A 17843-nucleotide genomic window follows, 5' to 3' on the forward strand; every position below is an offset into this window, starting at 1 on the left:
GCAAAGTAAGAGGGTAGTCGCTTCTCTAGGAATAGTATCTGCCATCCAGATGAAAGAATTGTGAAAAATGCCAACTAGACCAAATTTCTAGAAATCTATTCCCTGGAGGGAGAGGATGCTCCTCCATCCCTTCATCTCAGAAGACAAATTGAGCCAGAAGGAGTTAGAGGGAGAGGGACAATCTTCCCATGATTTCATCCACGTTGAGTGGCCCAAAAGGCCTTGAGGCAGACTCAGAGGAGCCCTATTCCTGTGCTGGGTCAGCCTCAGTGAAAAGTCAAGGTGACCTCAGCCCTGTCAATAGTTACCTTCAAGACAGCCCCCTCCTCCAGGCAGCCACCCTACATCAGCTGGCCCCACACCCTGATGATACAGGCAAGGAAACTACAGGCCAGAGACGGGGAGGGATTTGCTCAAGGTCACACAGCCTTGAGAAGATTTGAGGTTAGACCCAGAGGTCCAGGCTGTTTCTTGCAGCCTCACTACACAACTCCTTTAAACAAGGCCACTGAGCAGTGTAACCAGGTTCTAGCACAGGACTCCAGAAACTCCGTCCCAACAAACCAATTTGTCTGGCCATCTTAATTTCCCCAGCCGCATCTAAATGAGCTGTGAGAAAACCAAAGACTTTTAAAAGGTGGCCTTCATGTGTCAGAAACTAACTGGCAGAGAAGGGAAAACACCATTCCTGACATACATGGGTACCTGCAAAGCCAACTGCCTACATAAACTCTGCCAGAGGTGACCCAAGAGACCAAGCGACTTGGAGGACTGAGGTAATCAAGCCCCCAGAGGGAGGCAGGCCCTGAGATAAGCCACGGAGAGGTCGGGAAGGCAGCTGAGACGACTAAACTGGAGACAGACGCACACAGAACTCTCATATAAGACTGTTGCAGGGCTTAACTGAGACGATGGAGCCTAGGGCTAGGCAGACTGCGGGTGTTCAAGCCATGGTTTCTGGTGCTAAATGGCTAAGTAAGCCACCAAGGGCCAGCTCCCCTCTCCCCACTATTTTACAGAGTGGAGCTCACCGAGGTGTGAGGTGTGAGTACGAGTTGTGTGCCTATCTGACAGTAAGCCGGGTGAGGGTAGGAACTGCGCCCAGCTTGCTCACTCACTACAGCTTCCCAGCACCCAGTGCAGAGCAGTGCTGCTGGTGTATCTTCGGATGGATGATGGATAGATGGATGGGTGGATGGGTGGGTGAGTGGGTGGATGGGGGATGGCTGGGGGATGGGGGGATGGGTAGATGAATGGATGAGTGGGTGGGTGGGTGAGTGGGTGGCTGGGGATGGCTGGGGGATGGGGTATGCGTAGATGGGTGGATGAATGGGTGGGTGGGTGAGTGGGTGGATGGGGGATGGCTAGATGGATGGATGAGTGGGTGGGTGGATGTGTGAATGGGTAGATGGGTGAGTGGGTGGATGGGGGATGCCTGGGTGGATGGATAGATGGATGGATGGATGGATGGATGAGTGGGTAGATGTGTGAGTGGGTAGATGGGTGAGTGGGTGGATGGAGGATGGCTGGGGGGATGGGGGATGGGTAGATGAATGGATGAGTGGGTGGGTGGGTGAGTGGGTGGCTGGGGATGGCTGGGGGATGGGGGATGGGTAGATGGATGGATGAATGGGTGGGTGGGTGAGTGGGTGGATGGGGGATGGCTAGATGGATGGATGAGTGGGTGGGTGGATGTGTGAATGGGTAGGTGCGTGAGTGGGTGGATGGGGGGAATAGGTAGATGGATGGATGAGTGGGTGGATGGCTGAATGGGTAGGTGGGTGAGTGGGTGGATGGGGGCTGCCTGGGTGGATGGATAGATGGATGGATGGATGGATGGATGAGTGGGTTGATGGGTGAGAGGATGGATGGACGGACAGACGGATGGTTGGACGGACGGACAGAGGGATGGATGGATGGACGGACGGATGGATGGATGGATGGACGGACGGATGGATGGACGGACGGACGGACGGATGGATGGATGGACGGACGGATGGATGGATGGATGGACGGACAGAGGGATGGATGGATGGACGGACGGACGGATGGATGGATGGACGGACGGACGGATGGATGGATGGACGGACGGATGGATGGATGGATGGACGGACAGAGGGATGGATGGATGGACGGACGGACGGATGGATGGATGGACGGACGGACGGACGGATGACCCATCATCTTCTGACATCTGGGCTCCTTCACCAACCCTCCCAGCGTGCCTGGGGTTGCGGAGTTCCAGGACTCGGCGAGGACACCTACAGCCTCGGACAAACCGCAGTGTGTCTGACAAATGTCTGAGCAAAGCCACTAAGCTCGTCACTAAGAGGTGAGTGATCCTACTGACGAATTTTCAGGAAGAAAAGGGGCTGAAGAAGAGACTGGACTCGGACCGGCCGGCTCCTCCCCCCGCCCTCCCCCTCAGACCCCGCCCCCTTCTGCTAAAGGTCACCTTAGGGAGGCGGGAAGCCAACTGGGCATGCGCCGCGCGCCCCGCAACTGCGCACGCTCGCGCTGGCCTTCTCCTCCTTCCCTCCTCCCACCCGGGAAACCGGAACCGCCTCCCACTCGGCGGCTCCTACGCGGCTAGCGGGTCCCGGGTGGAGGCGGGCTCGGCGCCGCGGTGCTCGACGGGACGACGGCGGAGTGCGACCTCGGAGGGGTTAAGGGGCGGGGCGTGACGTCAGGAGCCAAGATGGCGGCGGTGGTCGGAGTCTCCTTGAAACGCCGGTTCCCGGCTGCAGCCCTCGGCGGAGCCTGCCTGCAGGTGAGGTGCGGGGCCGGGGGTGGGGAGCGGGCAGGCCGGGGACTTACGGAGGCGGCCGGGCGCCTCGGGGGCCGGGGGGAGGCCGAGGGGGCACGGCGCAAGGCGGCCGGGAAGGGGAGGACCCGCTGCCAGTGCGCAGTGCTCGGGGCTAGGCCCGGAGCATCCCTGGCCGTTATCCTTGCGCGCCTCGCCGCGGCCTGGGAGGTTACCAGGGCGGAGACGACTTTTTTTTTTTTAAACATACGGGGGGGGGGAGGGGGGAAGTTCGGGGGGGGGGTCTCGAATGTTGCCCAAGGTCACATGACAAGCGAGTGACGCTGTTGGAAGCAGAATTCGAATCCAGACGTTTGGGCCCCAATCGGGGGACGAGGCGGATCACGCTGTGCCCTGGTGGGCCCTCCCCCGCCCTCCCCCCCGGCCAAAAAAAAAGAAAAATTTCCTTGCTCAAAATATCACAGCCAAGAACTGGTAGATCCAGGACCTAAATCCTATTCTGTTTGAACACAATAATGGGGGGAAACTCCTAGCACAGATTTGGGCCCAGGTGAACCAAGAATGATCAGTGCTTCTCTCTCTCTCTTTTTTTTGTTTTTGTTTTTGTTTTTTGGGTTTTTTTTTTTTTTTTTTTTTTTTTTTTTTGCACTTAATGTGAGACTGTCTCATTTTAGATGCAGCTCCGGCCCTACGACACAGGACGGGTGGCCTGCCTTCTAATGCTAGCTCATTCTGACATGCTGTAGGTGAAGTCGGGCAGATCCTGTTACATAGTTGATAGGGCAGGAGGGCTGCCTACCAGAGCCCCAGGTCGGTGTCCTCTGAGCACTAAATTGATGACCAATAATGACCTTGTTTACCAGTTCTTTTATAGTTGCTGAGCAAGCAGTTAAGCTCCGAGAACGCCACCAATGAGAGTGAGTTCTAAAGCTCAGTCAGGTCACTCTTCCATGGAGGGCTTGAGGAGAAGGCTAGTTTCATAGGTCAGTTTCGTAATTCCAGGTGAGGCCGTTGCAGAACTTCCTGAGGGCAGAGAAATAGAAGAGTCCCTCCACCTCCTAGGAATGTGTGTTTGTTCCCGGAAAAGGCTCCTCCGAAGAATGCAGTAATGAGTTTGGTGTATTATCTGTGGGTGATATTCAGGTTCCTACAACACAGTGGGATTTCTCGTCTGAATTCCTTTTATGCATTAGTCTGCACCGGTGGGCCATAGCTCTGCCTTTAAGTGTTTGGCTCTAATGTATTAACTGTGATTGTGTTGCCTCATTTCTTCCCCTAGACTGTGAACAACGTTAGGGCAAGTACTGCCCCCTCTCATTTGTGGATCACATAGCTCTTAGCACTGGCAGGTCTTAGGATACCGATCTGCCAATTAGAATAATATAGAAACTGATGATATTGCCAGTGTTGAAAATCAGAAATTATTTTCTGGGCTATGTTAGCAGCTTGACTCTCGAGTTTAATCTTATCCGGTAGACATTAATATTCCCCATTCCCATACAAAAGAGGAGGTAGAATCAGAGAGGTTAAGTAATTTGCCAAAGAACACACAGCTAGCTACTAAGTGGTAGAGGGTAGAGCTTGGATTTGAACCAGTGCCACTCACACATTTCAGAAACAAGCCTGCGCCTTCTGTTTTACTCAGGTTTATACAGACTTCTTTGCCTTCCTCCTCTCCACTTTCACATCTTTTCACTCCTACCTCCAAATCTGTGTCTGCTCTATCGAGCTCCAAGCCTGTTCCTTAAGGAAGCTTTCCTAAAGAAATAACAGGGAGCCTTCAGCTTGTTCCAGATTTCACCCTTCTCATCCTCCTCACTTTGGTTCAGTGCAGTTGTTAATTGTCTTGCTTCCTTCCTTAAATTAATAATGAACTATGAAGATAATCTCATCCAAGATTTTCTAGAAAGATACACTCAGCCTTGAGTACTCATTAGTTTTATGGATCAGGGAAGAAATGCCTTGAAATGCCTTTGAAGGATCCTCTTCCATTGGAGCTTATAGTTTAAACTGCTGGAGAGGCCATAACAGGAAAAAAAAACCCTCAAGTTGCTGCCCACCTCCCTGTTTCTGCCCAGATATTCCCCCCTTTCTTCCTGTTACTGTGGGAAAAATGAGCAGGAATCCTATGGCTAACCCTTCACTCGTGCTGTATCCCATCGCTTATTCAAAGGTGGTTCTCCAGTAAGTCTGCTCTGCCCTCCATGGGCAGTGCTTCCTTCTCCATCAGATCAGCAGCATGCAAGCATGCAAGCATGCTGTAATCTCTCCCATTGTAAAAAACAAAACAAACAAACAAACAAACAAAAATAACCCATATCCAGCTACTACTCCATTTCCCTACTTACCCTTCTTATACCCTGTGGCTTGAGCCAAAAACTGGAGTCATCTTTGTTCTTTACCCCACTTGCACATCCAGTGTCTAAGGAAATCTTCAATTCTTTCTTAAAATATATTCAAAAACTTACCACTTCCTACCATCCACAACTACCAGCCTGTTTCAAGCCATCATCATCTCTTAGCTGATTACTGTAATTCTTACCTGGTTTTCTTGCTTTCATCTTTGAATGATTCTCAAACAGAAGCCAAAATGATCCTTTCAAAACTTCAGTCTAACTTTATCACTCCTCTGCTCAAAACCTTCAGTAGTTTCTGATCTTATTCAGGGTAAAAGCAAAAACCCTTACAAGGCAGGGGCGGCTGGCTACCTCAGTTGGCAGAGTATGGAACTCTTGATCTCAGGGTCATGAGTTTAAGGCCCACATTTGGCCTCAGCACTCAATTTTAAAAAGTAGGGGTGGGGGTGTCTGGTGATTCATTTGGTTGAACACTGGACTCTTGGTTTTAGCTCAGGACGTGCTCTTGGGGTCATGAGAGTACTACTTGATGTTCTCATCCTTTCCCTCTTTCTTTGCCCCTCCTTCTTCCATACATTCTCTCTCTTTCTCTAAAATAAATCTTAAAAATATATATACATATTCTTTAGAGTTTGAATCTCAAATATACAATCTCCATCAAGTACATTTAAATAAATTTGCTAGGGGCACCTGGCTGGCTCAGTCAGTAAAACACGTGACTCAATCTCAGAGTCTTGAGTTTGAGCCCCACATTGGGCATAGAAATTACTTTAAAAAAAACCTTACAAGGTCCTACATGATCTGGTTCTCCCGGTAACGTCCTAATTTCCTTTCCCATTCCCTCTCACTCACTCCATTCTCAACTACACTTACGATCTTGTTGCTCCTTAAACACGTTTCCACCTCAAGATTTGTGCTCAACGTCCCGTCTGCCTGATTCACTCTTCGCCTGGTACAGGCATGGCTTGCTTACCTGTCTCCTTCAGATTTTCATTCAGCTGTCACCTTTTCAGTGAAGTCTTCACTGGCCACCCAATTAGAATTGTTGAGTTGTAGCCAGGACCCCCACCCCCTCCTTTTTATTGTTACCCCTGCCCCATTGCACTTATCACCAGCTCACACATTGTAAATGCTAGTTGTGTGTGCCTCCAGCCACTGTAAGCTCCCTAAGGACCAGAATATACATGTGTCTTGTCCTTGATCTCCAGGGCCTAGAACAGTCCCTGGAACATAGAAGCCACTCTATAATTATTTATTGAACAAATAAACAAATGAATGGGTCTGGGCCAGCTACTACCTAAGACCTTGCTAATTGTATGAGTTGAGTGTTCCTTGGATTTGTTTGTGAAAAGGAATTATCTTTTTGTGCTGTTCTATTTTGGATTTGCGTTTTCTCCGGGTAAAGGGCCGAACTTTGGACCTGTGTTTGAATTCTGGCTCTTTGTTGTGCGGTTTTTACTTTCATTTTTTAACAGAACAGTAAAACTTCCCATTGTAAAGATGCCGTAAAAATTAGAGACAATTTAGTACAAAATTCCACACATGGTAAGGACTCAATGAATGATGAATGAAAGCTTTCTTTTCTTTCTTTTTTTTTTTTTTTTAAACTTCTGCTAGGTCACCTACATAACAAATTTTTAGATTTCTCTGTTGGATGAATTTATTTGTTCTTATCACAGCTGCCATATTCCTCTGGATTAACTTTTAGTACAGCCCTCAAGATGAACCAACTCCTTCTCTTTAGAACCGTAACCTCTTCTGATGATTTTGATTTCCGTATCTTCTCTCCTCATTCCCGTAAGCTAAGCCCTTCCCCTTTATCCCACCAAGTGTTGTATAAAATATACATAATGAATTTAAATTAGTTGTTTAAAAAAAAAGTTCGTGACACTTTGGGGTACCCCAAAACTTATGTTAGGGCTTATTGCCTTATAGTACTCTACTATTGTGGTGCACCCTTGCATTGGTTTTGTCTCGAATCATTCATATGATAAGTATTTTTTTTATATGGTAAGTATTTAAATGATTTATTAAAAACCTAATCACTTTTGGGAAGATCTGCATGATCAAGTCTAGACCTTTTCATTTTTATAGAGTGGATATGAAGCAGATGTTAAGTTTTAAAAACAGGTATTAAGGTGAGGTTATCTGTGGCAGGTAACCACGTTCACCTTCAATAGGCCTTTGTGGGAGTAGGCCAAGCTTCATAGGGCTGGATGCGTGTTGCCCTCTGTCAGACTATTAAAGCAGGCTTCACCGCCATGGAACTATAGTGACATCTGCAAAGTCCCACATTCTTTTGAAAGTTCAGGCTTCACTAATGTTTTGGCAAGAAGAAAGTTTGAAGGAGTTAGATGGTTTAAACATATTTTGTCCCTCTCTCACTACCACCTACCACAGGCAAGGCAGCTACCCACTCTGGGAAATAGTTCGGTAATTTTGTAAAAAACTAAATATGCAACTGTCATACAACCCAGCAGTTACCTTCCTGGGCACTTAATCCAGAGAAATGGAAATATGTTCACAAATGTTGTTACTTCATTCATTATAGCCAAAAACTGGCAACAACTCAGATGTCCTTCAGCAGAAGAATGGCTACACAGACTGGGGTCCATCTCCCCACCCCGTGAAACACTAGTCAGTAAGAAAAGGAAACAACTCTCGGGGTGCACATGACTTGGATGAATCTCCAGAGAATTATGCTGAATAAAGGAAAGCTAATCCCAAAAGGTCACATACTAGATGATTTCATTTATGTAACATTCTTGAAATGACAAGAATGGAGACAGATTAGTGATGGCTAGAGATTAAGGAGTAGGGTGAGAGGTTTAAGGGATGTGGGTGTGGCTTTGATAGAGTAATTCTGGGGGTCTTGTGGGGATGGGAATGTTCTGTGTCTTGACTGTATCAGTGTTGATGTTCTGGTTGTGAGATTGTGCTATAGTTTTGGACGGTGTTTTCACAGGAGGAAACAGTAAAGGATATGAGGGGTCTCATTATTTCTTATAAATGCATGTTTTTCTAGATCTCAAAATGAGAAGTTCAATTTTTTAAAAAAGCAACAAACTCTGGATATATGCAACACCATGAGTGAATCCCAGAAGCATTATGTTGAGGGAAAGAAGCTAGACCCAAGATTCCCTGTCCGATTGCATTTATGTGAAATTCTGTAAAAGGCAAATCTGTAATGATAGAAGGCACATAAGTTGCAAGGGGTAGGCAGAGGGCACTGATTGTAAAGGAACACTAGAGAACTTTCTAGATGGAAATGTTCTGTCATAATTATGGTAGGAGCTATACCACTTTATTAAAACTCATCAAACTAAAAACTCCTCAAACTATAAAATTTGTTTATAAATTAGTGAATTTTACTGTAATGAATAATATCTCATTAAATCTAACCAAAACAGGGTTGGAGCAGTGAGCTAGCAGAAGGCTGCTGGAGTATCTTCAGTGATCTTTTAACTTCCTCCACTTTGTCTTAAATGCCACAAGGTGGCGTCAAGCAAATGTTCCTTTCTTTTTACAAAGTGGAGTTATTGGGGGCACCTGGCTCCTCAGTCGGTAGAGGGAGTGACTCTTGATCTCAGGGATTGTGAGTTCAAGCCCCACATAGAGCTTACTTAAAAATAAATAGAATGGAATAGAATAGAATCTTGCCTTTAATTCTTTAAAGAAAAAAAAAAGATGGATTCCCTAGTGGAAGATGTTCATTTGTAGAAATGACTCTTTTTTGTGGCTATTCTGAGCCAATTTGGTGATAAAGAAAAATACTACTTTTATCTTCACTGTCATTCTCATCTTCTCTCTGTATTTGCTTTTTTTCATACTGAGAGCTGATGTGTTTATATTTTCAGCCTCACTTAGGACACTTTTTCTGGATTTTATTTATTTGATAGAGACAGAGATAACAAGGAAGAGCATGAGCAGGGAGGAGAAGGAGAAGCAAGCTCCCCCCTGAGCAGGGACCCCGATGTGGGGCTCGATCCAAGACCCTGAGATCATGACCTGAGCTGAAGGCACACACTTAACTAACTGCCAGGCGCCCCTAATTCAGGACACCTTTTGCCAGCAAATAAGAACATCACATTTCTTGTAGTTAAACAGTTAACCTAAGTTTCACTTTTTTTTACCAGTTTGTAAGAGAACTAGCTGAGCTGGGAGGTAGTCTACATGTGTCTGCATACAAACTGAGGATTCACCTGCTAGTTGCTATTTGGACTGACAGGACTCCTGCTCTTCCCCCTCAGGGTGGGGTCCAGGGGACTTGGTGTGGCCTCCACCTGGTGTCGTCCACCTGGGTGGAAAGAGCTTCAAGGGCTGTGGGATGAGGACAGTATGTGTGTATTAGTCTAATGGTCAAGGTTGGCTATTTTTTTTTCCTTTTTTAAATATAATTTTATTGTATTTTAAATTCCAGTGTAATTTTTTTTACTTTTCTTCAATTTTTCCTAACCATGAATTGAACTCCTGTATGCAAAGGCCTGGACTGGTACACTGGGAGGTGTAAAATGTAACCTGTTCCGTGCTGTGAGTGGTTAATTTTATGTGTCAGCTGGCCCACAGAGTTCCCAGATAGTTGGTCCAACATTCTGGGTGTTTGTGTGAGGTGTTTCGGGGTGAGTTTAACATTTAACTCGATAGACCAAGTAAGACAGATTGATCTCCCTAATACGGGTGGGCTTTATCCAATCAAAGGCATAAGTAGAACACATCTTCCTCCAAATAAGAAGGAATTCCTCCTCCCTGACTGCTTTCAAACTGAAACATCAACTCTTCTTGAGTCTTAAGCCTGCTGGTCTTTGGACCAGAACCACATCCTCGGCTCTCTGGTTCATGGGCCTTCGGGCTTGGACTTGGATTTACATCATTCCCTCTTCTGGGTCTCCAGCTTGCCAGCTGCAGCTCTTGGGACTTCCTGTCCTCCATAATCATGACCCAATTCCTTATAATAAGTCTTTTTGTAAATACGTATGTATATATTTTTTCATGTGTACATATGCACTATATGTGTGAATATATACACTATTGATTCTGTTTCTCTGGAGAACTCTAATACACATGCCCTCAAGGACTTTAACACATAAAAAGAAGATAGGACCAAGAAAAGATCTGCAAATATTCACAAATAAACAGTTTAGGAATATGAGTTCTGGAGTCAGACCAGCAGACTTGGGTTCCAATTGTGGCTCCTCTCATCAGTTGTTATCATAGCCCATCACTTGATATCTGAGCCTCCTGTTTCTCATCTTTAAAATGAAGATTCAGGGGTGCCTGTGTGGCTCAGTCAGTTAAGAATCTCCCTTTAGGTTATGATCTCAGGGTCCTGGGATCCAGCCCCACGTGGGGCTCCCTGTTTATCACAGAATCTGCTTCTCTCCTTCAGCCCCTCCTCCCTGCTCATGCTTACGCTCGCACTTGCTCGCTCTCTCGCTCTTTCAAATGAATAAAAAATATTTTTTTAATTAGGTCATGAGGGTGGGGCCCTTAGGATGGGATTGGCACCCTTACAAAAAGAGGAAAAGGCTCAAGATACCTCTCTCTCTCTTTCTGCCACGTGAGGACACAGCAAGAAAGCAGTCATCTGTGACACAAGAAGAGGGTCCTCACCAGACACCAAGTCTGCCTGACTCTTGATCTTGGACTTTCCAGACCCCGAACTATGAAAAACAAGTGTTGTATAAGCCACCCAGTCTTTGGTGTCTTATTACAGTAGCCAAGACTGACTAAGACCCCTAAAAGCCCCAGCATCTCATTTTGACAACTGCAGGAGCTTTACTGTTTTTTCCATATGTTATCTGACAGTGCCTCCTTCAAAACAGTGATATTCTTCTCAAAAATAAAGATGATGGGCAGCCTGGGTGGCTCAGCGGTTTAGCACCTGCCTTCAGCGCAGGGTGTGATCCTGGAGACCCAGGATTGAGTCCCACGTCAGGCTCCCTGCATGGAGCCTGCTTCTCCCTTTGCCTATGTCTCTGCCTCTCTCTCTCTCTCTCTCTCTCTCTCTCTCAGGAATAAATAAATAAAATCTTTTAAAGAAAATAAATAAAGATGATGATGTCACCCACCTGATAATTTGTGCTATCAAATTGCTCTTAGGATAAAATCAAAATCTTGCCCTTACATTTGGCACTTCCATCAAGCCTCCCTCACTCCTACTGGACTTCTCTTGGTTCTCCCAGGTGTGCTCTGCTGTCCCCCATCCAGGTCTCTCTACCTGTTCCCTCAGTTTATACACCCCTACTCCTTCCCCTAATCCCTACTCATCAAGCCACAGCTTGAGTATCATTTATGGGTCCTTCCCTGATCTCTTGTACTAGTGTAAGTCTCTGCTGTATTCTTCCCTCTTTGTACTTTATTATGAATATTTAATTTCTCTCTTGCTTGTACAAAGTAGATTCTGTGAGGGCAAAAAGTTCATTTCATTAAGTGCTGTTTCACTCACCCCCAGCACCATGTCTAGTATGTGCTAAGTGCTTAGTATTTGTTGGATAGTGAATGGCTGCCTTTCTCAGGAAGACTGTGTGTCAGAGGTACCTTGGTGGCTCAGTTGGTTAGGCGTCTGACTCTTGGTTTCAGCTCAGGTTGTGGTCTCTGGGTGGTGAGGGAACCCCATCTCAGGTATTTAGTGTGGAGTCTGCTTAAGGATTCTCTCTCTCCCTCTGCTCCTCCCTGCTGCCTGCACGCATGCACTCTTACTCTAAAATAAATGAATCTTAAAAAAAAAAAAAAGACTGTCAGTATTGTGTGGGTTTGTATCCAATGTGGTAGTGTGTAGTGCCAGCTAAACAGAAGGATTTATCTTGCATTTTTAATAGTTTTTTTTCCTTTCTTGTGAACTTTTTCAATTTCAGGCCTGCCGGGGGGCACAGACAGCGGCAGCCACAGCTCCCCGAATCAAGAAATTTGCCATCTACCGATGGGACCCAGACAAGACTGGAGATAAACCGCATATGCAGACTTATGAAATTGATTTGAATAAGTGAGTATCTCTGTGAGAGCTAGGTATTTGATAAGTAAAAGGGAACTCTCGATCTGATTCAGGGATATGATTTTCACATCCTTGGAAGGTTTAAAAATAGACCACTCAGTGGCTCTGAAATTTATCATCTCTTTTTCAAAGGAGAATGAAGTAGGTGCCTGATTCAAAAAGATAACCAGGGGTGTCTGGGTGGCTCAGTCAGTTAAGCATCCAACTCTTGGTTTCAGCTCAGGTCTTAATCTCAGAGTTTTGAGTTTAATCCCCATGTTGAGCTACACACTGAGCATGGAGCCTACTTTAAAAAAAAAAAAAGGATAACTAATACCAAGAAGAATAACTTTTGTAAAATACCTTTCCTTTCCCCAAATCAGAGGATGACAGATTTCTAGGAGTACTGGTAAAGCTGGAGAGACTCCAGAAATTCAGCTAGAATGGTGATAGGACAAGATAAGGATGTAGTTAAAATAATAACAAAAATGTGGACTTCTGTATTATTTTTGCTATTTCTGTCCTAATAAAGTACCACAAACGACATGAATTTATTACCTCCCAGTTCTGCAGGTTAGAAGTCTGGTAAACGTTTCATGAGACTAAAATCGAAGTGTCAGCAGGCCATGTGCCTTTGTGGACACCACAGGGAAATCCATTTTCTATTCCTTCAAGCTGTTGGCAGGATTCAGTTCCTGACAGTTGCAAGACTAAGATCCCTATTTTCTTGTTGGCTATAAGCTGAGAGCTAGTCCCAGCTTTTAGAGGCCACTGTGCTCTGTAGCTCATAGTTCCCACCTTCAAAGGCAGCAACAGCAGGTTGAGTCCCCCACCTCTCTCTGAGCCACTCTTCTCTCCCCGGTTTCCACCCTGAAGGATGTCTGCAGGAGCCAAAGGGAGAGAAGAACCTAGTGAGCTGGGCTCTTGCCTCCCCACTCCTCCCCTCTCCACCATAACCAGAACTGTTCTATTTTATTTGTCAGTGAATATTTGTCAGTGTTTTTTCTTTTAGACAAAGGCTTCCATGGTGCCAAAAAGAGGTTTAAAAACTACTACTCTCAATGTATTCTTTAACTCTGTATCGACACGTAAATTCTAAGCAGTGGAGTTAGTTGGTCTATGACCTTCTTGTCAAGCAGACAATTACCAAATATTCCGCAACCAAAAATCATTAGTAAAACCCAAAAAGAAATTGTACAAGCCACTTTTTCTGACCATAAATATTCACATTAAAAACAAAAAACTATTTGGAAATTAAAAAGCACTATTTTAAGTAACTACTTCATTAAGGAGTAGTATAGAATATCATTAGCTACTTAGAAAATAAAAGCACTGCAAATCGGAACTTACAGAATGATACTAAAACTGGAAGAGTTAAATTCGTAAGTAGTTTTTAATGATAAAAGATTTAAAGAGGAATTACATGCACTTCCAGTCATAGCATAGCTTTCATCAGACTGTCCCTCCCACAAATAGTAGCTATAAACTCTGGACAAAACAGAAATAATGACCTGCGAGCATAGGAGAATAGCCATCACAGGAGACACTTGGAAGAACAGAATGTTACCGGGTGAATGAACTGGGTTTTGCATGCTTTTACTTGAGGACAAGCCCCAGTCAATGGGGTGGTACAGGGACAAAAACTCGATAAAACCAGACTTACTAAAAAATTTAAAAAAAAAAAAAAAAAAAACAGACCTACTAGTGTGAACAGCTAGAAGATACATTGTACGGCCACCACAACAACCAGAAAATGGAAGAAGCTCCTAAAAAATAAACACAAAGGGGGGAGGGGGCCAAATTCTATTTTAAACTGCCCAAGGTGAGAGTTCAGCTCGTTAATTGTTGCCTTTTTTTTTTTTTTTTTTTTTTTAATTGTTGCTTTAAAATAAAATCAGAGGTGCCTGGGTGGCTTTCTTGGTTAAGCAGCCAAGTCTTGATTTCGGTTCAGGTCATGATCTCAGGGTTGTGGGTTTGAGCCCCGCATCAGGCTCCACAGTCTGCACAGAGTGCTTGAGAGTCTCTCTCCCTCTGTCTCCCTGCTCATGGGTGGTTCTCTGTAAATAAATAAAGTCTTTAAAAAAATCAGGGGCATCTGGCTGGCTCAGTCAGTAGAGCATGCAACTCTTGATCTCAGGGTTGTGAGTTCACGCCCCATGTTGGGCATGGAGCCTACTTAAATTAAAAAAGTATTTTAGAGAACCGTACTTTCCAGAGAATAAAATCCAGAGTTTCTATATTATGTTAATCACGAGGTCCAGTGTACAGTCCAGAATCACTAATCATGCAAAGAACTCCGAGATATGACCCAAACTCAAGTGGAAAGATAATCAGTGGAGGCCACCCAGCCTTGAAGCATTCCAGTTGTTGGAGTTAGCATATGTGGATTTTAAGTAGTTACACCTGTGTTCACAGATAAAGGAAAGGATGCTCCTGAGATAGGAGATCTCAGCAGGGAAATAGAAACTTAAAATAACCACATGGAAAATCTGGAAGTGAAAAACAGCAATATCTGAAATAGAAAATTCACTGAATAGGCTAACAGCAGGTTGGGAATGACAGTATGAAGACCCTGTGATCCTGAAAATACATTAATAGAAATTATCTGTTCTTAACAAAAAGGTTTTTTAAAAAGAACCTCATTGATCTATAGAACAATATCAAAAGGTCTAATATACGTAATTGGAGTCCTAGAAAGAGTGAAGAAAGAAAACAGGCAAAAATTTTTTGAAGAACTAATGGCCGAGAATTCACCGCAAGCTGTTGAAAGACCTAATTGACATATCCGAAAAGTTTGGTGAATCCCACGCAGGTTAAATACAAGGAAAACTACACCCTGGAACATCATAGTCAAATTTGCTGAAAATCAAAAGGAAAGAGAAAATCCTGAAAGGGGAAAACATGTAACATCCCGGGAAACAATACAAATGATTGTTTACTACTCCTCAGAAATTATAGATGCCAAAAGACAATGAAATGACATCTCTAACTTACTAAAAGAAAACACTATCAACCAGAATTCTGCATTTAGCAAAATAATGAAGATGACATGAAGACATTTTCAGATAACAAAAAATAATTCATAGCCAGAAGACCTGTGCTACATGAAATGCAAGAAGTTATTTAGGCTAAAGAAACTTGGCTCTTGCAAAAGGAGTGAAAAGCACTAATTATGGTAAATTTAAACATTTTTCTTCTTAATTTCATTAAAGTATATATATGACTGTTGAAAGCAAAATTATAATACTGTATTGTGTAACACACAATTAATACAGATGTAATGCCTATGAGAACTAGCATAAGGGCTGGGAATAGGTTGACCTATAAAGTTGGAAGGTCTTATGTGAAATGGTACAATATGAGCTCTAAATAGATCATAAAGTTAAGGATGTACGTTATAATTCTAAAGTAACCAGAGAGAGCTAAAAAGCCAACATATAGATTATGTGGAATTCCAAAAATATTTATTCAACCTAAAAATATTTCCTAGGGGCACCAGGGTGGCTCAATAGTTTGAGCTTCTGACTCTTGGTTTTGGCTCAGGTCGTGATCTCAGGGTCCTGAGATCGAGCCTCATGTTGGGCTCCATATGGGGAGGGGTGTGGGGTCTGCTTGAGGATTTCTCTCCCTCTGCCCCTCCCCTCACACACTCACTTTCTCTTGATAAAATAAATCGTTTTTAAAAAATAAAGAAAAATATTACTTAAAGCAGAAAAGAACAGAAAATAAAATTTTGGGACAAATAGTAAAATGGGAGACCCAAATCCAATCACATCAATAATTATACCATGTAAAGGCACTGAACACTCCCAATTAAACAGCAAAGATTGTCAGAATAGATAAAAAGCAAAACCCAGTTTGATGCTACTTAAAAGAAATGTACTTTAATTATTATTAAAAACAAAATTCAACTAAGTAAATTTTGAAGATCCTAATTAGTTTTATTTAACCATTCAGAAATCAGAAAACATCCATCCTAGCAGATAGGAGCTCAGTCAGTTAACAATCCAACTCTTGATCTCAGCTCAGGTCTTAATCTAAGGGTTGTGAGTTCAAGCGCCATGTTGGGCTCCAAGCTGGGTATGGAGCCTACTTAAAAAAAAGAAAAGAGGGACACGTGGGTGGCTCAGTGTTGAGCGTCTGCCTTTGGCTCAAGGTGTGATCCCAGGGGTTCTGGATCAAGTTCCGCATTGGGTTCCTTGGAGGGAGCCTGCTTCTCCCTCTGCCTGTCTCAGTGTGTCTCTCATGAATAAATAAATCAAATCTTCTAAAAAAAGGAAAAGAAACAAAAGGAGCTGTACAAAATGAAAGACAGACAGGAGTGGGAAGAACAAAAAAGCAGATTGGTTATGGCAAGATCACTTTCCTTTATGGGATGGCAGAGTCAATTAGGCAGATACTCAACTAGCTGATTTCTGATTGACTGGTTTTAAATTCCATTTCTGGAAGAACCAAAACTGCAGTTAAGTTGTCTCAGTTTGATGACATGAGATTGGCATAAGTGACTCCATTTGGGGCCTGTTGTTTTGTTTTTAACAATATAAAGACAGGTTGAAGATAAAAGATATTGGGGCACCTGGGTGGCTCAGTGGTTGAGTGTCTGCATTTGGCTCAGGTCATGATCCCAAGGTCTTGGGGTCAAGTTCCGCATAGGGCTCCCCACAAGGAGCCTGCTTCTCCCTCTGCCTGTGTCTCTGCCTCTCTCTGTGAGCATGAATAAGTAAATAAAATTTTTAAGAAGGAGAGAAGAAGAAGGGAAAGAAGCATCCATGCAAACTGCACTAAGCATAAGAAAGTGGCAGGACGGGCAGCCCGGGTGGCTCAGCGGTTTAGTGCCACCTTCAGCCTAGGGCGTGATCCTGGGGTCCCGGGATCGAGTCCTACGTCGGGCTCCCTGCATGGAGCCTGCTTCTCCCTCTGCTGTGTTTCTGCGCCTCTCTCTGTGTCTCTCATGAATAAATAAAATCTTAAAAAAAAAAAAAAAAAGTAGAGTGGGTGGGACGCCTGGGTGGCTCAGCGGTTGAGCGTCTGCCTTCAGTTCAGGGCTTGATTCCGGGGTCCCAGGATTGAGTCCCAGTTGTGCTCCCTACAAGGAGCCTGCTTCTTCCTCTGCCTGTGTCTCTGCCTCTCCCTCTGTGTGTCTCATGAATAAATAAATAAATCTTATAAAACAAAAAAGGTAGAGTGGCTATGGTAAAATCAGATGACTTAAAGGCAAAGATTATGCCAGAAATAAGAGGACATTTCAGAATGATAAAGGATCATTTTATCAGGAATGTCTCACAATTGTGTACACTTAATAACCAAGCTTCAAAGTTGGCAGAATTGGAGAATTTCAAGAGTTAAGGAACACATAAACATCTGTAGCTCTTTCAGCAGTGGATAGAACAACTAAAAAGTAAAGACATAATCTGAACATTATCAATCATCTTGATCTAACTAATATTTTTGAAATACCACACCAAATGGTTGCAAAACACATGTATCTCAATAAATTCCAAAAATTTGGAATCTTCTAGAGTGTATTCTCTGACCATAATGGGATTCAACTAGAAAGCAGTAACAGATAACCCATGCATCAAAGCAGAAACCATGAGGGAAACGAAAATGTATATTGAACTAAATGATAATGAAAATAGAGCATTTAAAATATACAAGATGCATCTAAAGCAGTGCTTAGAGGAAAATTTGTAGCTTCAGAGGCTTGTACTTTAAAAAAAAAAAAGAAAGGTTTTAAATCAGCTATCTAAGC

General features: G+C 43.9%; 1 protein-coding gene and 1 long non-coding RNA gene across 2 annotated transcripts in view; one reads left to right on the forward strand and one right to left on the reverse strand.

The window, feature by feature from the left end:
* Positions 1 to 2685: 2685 nt before the first annotated feature.
* The window catches only part of SDHB (succinate dehydrogenase complex iron sulfur subunit B), a 31888-nt gene continuing 16730 nt past the window's right edge, over positions 2686 to 17843 (forward strand). Inside the window, 2 exon segments of the mRNA NM_001252217.1 lie at positions 2686 to 2770; positions 11976 to 12103. Of these exon segments, the coding sequence (NP_001239146.1) occupies positions 2699 to 2770; positions 11976 to 12103 (200 nt within the window). The 5' untranslated portion in view covers positions 2686 to 2698.
* Positions 3621 to 5501, reverse strand: LOC119870476. The gene is made up of 2 exons (XR_005356134.1): positions 5307 to 5501; positions 3621 to 3911 (listed from the first exon to the last, which is right to left on the reverse strand). It is a non-coding gene; the product is annotated as an uncharacterized LOC119870476 (long non-coding RNA).

The sequence above is a fragment of the Canis lupus genome, chromosome 2 (assembly GCF_011100685.1).
Source record: "Canis lupus familiaris isolate Mischka breed German Shepherd chromosome 2, alternate assembly UU_Cfam_GSD_1.0, whole genome shotgun sequence".
Taxonomy (NCBI): domain Eukaryota; kingdom Metazoa; phylum Chordata; class Mammalia; order Carnivora; family Canidae; genus Canis; species Canis lupus.